This window comes from Brugia malayi (assembly GCF_000002995.4).
Source record: "Brugia malayi strain FR3 genome assembly, contig: Bm_v4_Chr3_scaffold_001, whole genome shotgun sequence".
NCBI classification, from domain to species: domain Eukaryota; kingdom Metazoa; phylum Nematoda; class Chromadorea; order Rhabditida; family Onchocercidae; genus Brugia; species Brugia malayi.
The window spans coordinates 5195570-5201160 of NW_025062477.1; the positions used below are offsets into that span (position 1 = coordinate 5195570).

Here is a 5591-nt window from a genome sequence, read left to right on the forward strand (position 1 = left end):
CTCTTCTACAAATAATTAATTAGCAAAATTATCAAAATTATGATTAATTTGAATGATTACCATCTCTCATAATTTTTTTTATGAAGTTTCCTTTGTACCAAATGTGCCTTTTACAATTACCTTTCTCTCTCTCCCTCTCTCTCTCTCTCTCTCTCTCTCTCTCATTTTAATATATCCATTCATAAAGTAATAGCATACAATGATAATTGAAACAAATTTATTTCATCATAATTCCTTTAATATTTCATTAAAATCTAAATTTCCCTCAAATTATCATGGGTAACATCACCTCTCTACCCTTCCTCTTTCTCTTCCCCTTTCCTTTTCCCTTTCTCTGATCTCATTTTATAAATTTCACTCCCTCCTTTTTACCCTTGCTACATATTCTCTACATCAATTTACACATGCATGTACAAACCACATCTCTCCTAATTTCTCTCTCATTCCTCTTTACAACAACCCGCACTTGCAATTTTCCCATCCTCATTCCGTACCCACCCACCCACCCATACCCATACCCGTCCCCTCCCCCTCCCCCTCCTCCTCCTCCTCCTCATCTATTGTTGCTATCATTTCAACTTCTACTACAACACCACATTTAGGCAATTGTGACCATTTCTCAACTAACTTCATTCATTTACCCTCTTCCGCCCCCTCCCCTCCCCTCCCCTCATCCCATATTATTCACAGCTTTTCTCTCCTTTTTTGTTAATATGATACTTAATTACTCGATTTATTCAATTAATCCTACATTCCTTTAATAATACATATATCATTTGTCTTCCTTTTAATATATTACTTCAATACTTACTGCATATTGTTTTGAATTTAAAAGTAAAAGTTGTTATAAGAATTTTTTATTCAGTTTATTGTATATTGTTTATTTATGCCAAGTTGATATGCAGATTATATTAATCTAAATTAAATTAAATTAAATAACTGACATTTATTATTGTTAATCTGTTATTTATTATTCATTAATTATTATTAATTTATCACTTCATGATGTTTTAAACTTTAATAAATCGTTTCTTTTTCTTCTTTTCAAACGATCGTTAAACATTTGAAAGATTATGCAAATTATTAATCTAAATTAAATAAAATAACTGATAATTTCAATTCAAAATTGACTGTAAGTTAAATAACATTAATTAATTGATGTAAATGAAATTAATAAAAGAACATATATATAAATATATAAGTAAATGAATAAATAAATAAATAAATATAGTGAGAAATATATATAGTTAATATGAGGTTAATGATGTTTGCAAAATTGATTAAAGCGCCACCTTTTAGATATCCTTTGGTCCTTTTCCACCCATTTATTTTCTCTTCTGTCCATCAGTTGACCACCTGCGGTGGATGGATTTGGAAAATAGGTTCAGGTTTAGCTAATCAGTTATTTATTCAACACATTTAGCATATAAATCATTTCTGCAAACATAAAACTGTTATAACATAGAAATTTGATTTAATATTTAAAAATTGAACATTCTTTTTTTGTCTAATTTTATATTTCATATTTTATAAACAAAGAAAAAAAAAACTCTTCAAGTTGTCATTCTTGAATTCTTTCAATTTATGTAAGTTTAAATCTTTTTTTAAGAAAAAAGAAACTTTAAGCTCTTAAATTTGCTCGCTCTAAAAAGAAAAAAGCAAATCTTTTCAGGTGTTCTAACAATTTTTTTGTCCTTCTAAAATAAATCTCAAGTTTATTAATTTATTTTCTGCTGAATTTGTCCAGTAATAAAGTTGAAAACTATACAGAGTCAATTATTATTTAATCGATTAGGATTTGTTCCACATTCTCATTTCCCATTATAAACCGAAACAGGAACAGTTACCAATAATTGCATGATGTTATTGTCATTTTTTATTGTCATTAAAATTGAAAATCGACATTAATGAAAAAAAAAAAGGTATGAATAGTGTGAAATTAATATTAACAGCAAAAATTTTAGGACTTTTTGCGGGTACTTTTATTAAGGTATGGTAAAAATTTTTGTATCATTATTATTATTGTTAATTAATTAATGTCACTATTATTACTGTTACTATTTTAGTAATTTGGATATTAAATGTATTTATTTATTTTATTATTTTTCGATTTTTGCTATCCAAATTCTATCGAAAGTAACAATTAGCTAGAAAAAGTGGGTAAAAATTCATAGTTTTTTTTGAAAAAAAAGTATCTTCCACATAGCTAATTTTATGCTAAACGATGTTTACATTCGTTAAATTCCAACTCAAATTTTAGATTTATTTTTTTCCTAAGTTTTCAAGAAAAAGAACTTTCCCTATAATCTATTTCAGATATTTCTATTACGATACATTCAGCACTATTTACTCTTCTACTAGTTATATTTACCATCCTAATTTAATAAATTACCACTAGTAGATTATTACAATTTATCATATCAATTAATTACTCATTAACTATCTGCTTTCCCTTATCATATCAGTTCAATAAGTCTCATATCTTTCTTTGCAAGAATTTTTTATGAACAATTAAATATTTTACCCAAATTAGTTTGCTTTTGTTTACTCTTTTTTATACATATTTTACCTTCCTTATTTCACTGTTTTTCTTCATCTTCGCTTACTATTACTTTGCTATTTACTAAACAAAACATGCAAAGTTATAAATTAATAGTTAAATGACATCAAATAGATTAGATTAGACTGAATAGAGAAGAAATAATTAGTTCTAAGAGACAAGCGATAAAGCAAAAATGCTTTATCAAACAAATTGTTAATTATCAATTTGTATTCCTTTTCTCTACTGCTTACGATCTCATCCTTAATTAAAATTCTTCATTTCTATTCTTTTTTTTTTTTGAAATTTTAACAAATGAAATTTCCAATGAAATTCATCCAAAAACAACGAATAAATCGAGATATCACATTTATTATTACTATTAGAAATGATTTTTTTTTTTTTATTTAATCGACATAAAACAAGAAAAAATGAAATGAAAAGAAAATATCGAATGAGTTCATGAATTGTAATAAGAAATAAAAAAAAAAAAAAAAAGAGGAAAAAAAGCATTGAAAGAGTAAAAAGAGAAAGAGAAGATTAACGATTTGAATGAAAAGGACAAAATGAGAAGAATAAGCTTAATGATATGATCATTTAGAAATAAAAAAAAAAAATTTCATTTTCAGTAAATGAAAAAATGAAGTCTAAATCAACTCAGTTTGTCTAATTTTTGATATAAATTTAGATAATTTTCAATTCTAATGCATACATATATTTATTATGTAAACAAATAAACAAATTGAGATTTTTGAAATAATTAAAACAAACAAAGAAGTACATTCATTAAACAAGGCATAATAATGACTGGGCCATATTATGGAATCAATTAATCGAAATTGAAACTTCTCGAATTTTCAACTTTACGATTATATATGTATGTAAGAAATATGAAACATTTACAACTTTATTTCATTTGGTTGGAAAATTAGATGAATACATGTATATTTGTATTATGCAAAATGGGCCAAACGATTCGTTGGCGCAAAATGATGGATGATAGGATGAAGAAATGAGAGAGAAAAGAACTTTAAATTGATTGTAATCGATTATAAACTGATTTGATAGTATGTTATAATTATAATACAGTCATTTAACTAATCAATTCACATAAGTGTTGTAAGAAAAATTAATTTCGAATTTATTTGTTTTATTTTTTTTTTTTTTTCTTTTCAATTTTATTTCTAATAAATGACAAGGTAAATAAACAAAAAAGAAAAGAAAAAACATTTGATATATATAATGTTGAATAAAATATGTTATTGGTGCTTGCTTTTTTTTATTAGTAAAATAAAAAATGGATACTTGAAATGTTAGAGTATAAATTAGATTATTAAATTTCACGATGTATTATAAAGTTTTTATCATTTATATTTTATTCATTATTCATAACAATTTTTCCTTTTTTTTTTTTTCACTGAAATATGGAATGTAAAAGTAGTAATAAAAATTTTTAATTTTACATATGAAAAGAAAAATAAAGAGTTGTTTAATTTATTTCTAATCAAATATTAGGTAATTAAGAGAATGGAAGAAATCTTCCATTTCCCTTTTTATAATCAAATTATGTTAATATGTTATCAAATTTCAAACTTATCTTCCAAAATTAAATGCTTTTTTTTTCTTGTTGCTCAAAAACACATAATAACTTACTAGAATTGTTACGAAGTTTTGGAATAAATTTAGCATAATTTATTAAAAATATAATTTCAATGAATTTGAAGAAAATTATTGGTTATTTCAGCTAAATTACTTATTTAAATGTTTCGTAATCAATCAATTAATCAAATTTTGAAATAGAAAAAAATCATACAAAACAACATTCAATTATAAAATCGTTTTATGAAATAAAAAATGATTTAAGTATGAGATGTATTAATAATGAAAATGATTATATCATTGAAAAAAAAAATATGATCAAATTTTAATTCTTCCATTTCCATTCGCATAATTTTTATTCATTTCTCAACAATACTCCTCCAATAAATTTGCATATTTCATAAGCTTTTCATCATCTCCAATAACCACCAGTAGTATCGGCTGTTGCAGTAATAGAAGTAGATGATTAATAATAAATGAATTTTAAATTAGGACAACCACTCCTATCGCCTTTTGCGCTCTCCGATATTCACCGCACCTCTTCTTTTCACAAAAAAAAAAAAAAAAAAAAAGAAAAAGAAAAACCAAAATCATTAATTCGACTGCCTTCTTTCCTGCCAGTTGTAGTTAAGTAATGATGTAGCACTTAGTCTTATCCAATCATTTATTTCTATCATTCAAATCAATCATTACTGATAAGCAATCATTCATTCCTTATCTATTATTTTTCGCTTATCAGTTGTACAAGGTTATACATATACCTCATTTCCTCATTCTTATCAATTTGTTTGTTAATAAGAAAATAAAAGCTATCATAAGTATATAGTATTATTATCATCAATTTTATTAGATGATATTATTTATAACAAAATTTCTTTCAGCTCGTCTAATAATCATTAAAAAAATTTTTTTTTTTTTTTTTTGAAAATAAAATGAAAAATTACATTTTTTAAATTTTTTGATATCTAAGAAATTTTTAATTGATTAATCCATTTTCAAAAAGATTTATTGGATTTATATATTTTCAAGGACCATTGAATAACTGCTTTCTCTCTCATTCTTCTCCCATCATTTGCCTCATATTTTCCACTGTAAAAATGTTATCAATTTTATGTTATTCGATAAAATTAATTAATCGATTATTATTGTTAAGTTTTATTGGATAATAATTATCAATTAGTATTTTCATTCCTTTTTCTTTAATTTTATTCATCATTTGCATATCAATTATTAATCTTTTCTTAATTTTTTAATTTTTAAGACGGTTATTTTACCTTATTTACAAAAAAAATTTATTATTTATTTATCTTTCAGAAGCGGTCATTTCATCTAAAAAGCAGAAGAGAAGATGCCGAAATAAAGGAAAGAAATTACTAAAAGAGTTCACTTTTCGAGCTCTTCTATACTTAATTACTTACTTACTTACTTATTTGATTACTTATATATTAGGAAT

At 24.2% G+C, this 5591-nt stretch overlaps 1 protein-coding gene across 1 annotated transcript; it reads right to left on the minus strand.

Annotated features, from left to right (window-relative positions):
- Positions 1 to 483: 483 nt before the first annotated feature.
- On the minus strand, positions 484 to 633 carry Bm8052 (Uncharacterized protein; the record flags this gene model as incomplete). Its single annotated transcript, XM_001894479.2, has 1 exon — positions 484 to 633. The coding sequence occupies one exon, from the start codon at positions 631 to 633 to the stop codon at positions 484 to 486; it is 150 nt and encodes a 49-aa protein (XP_001894514.2).
- Positions 634 to 5591: the final 4958 nt, after the last annotated feature.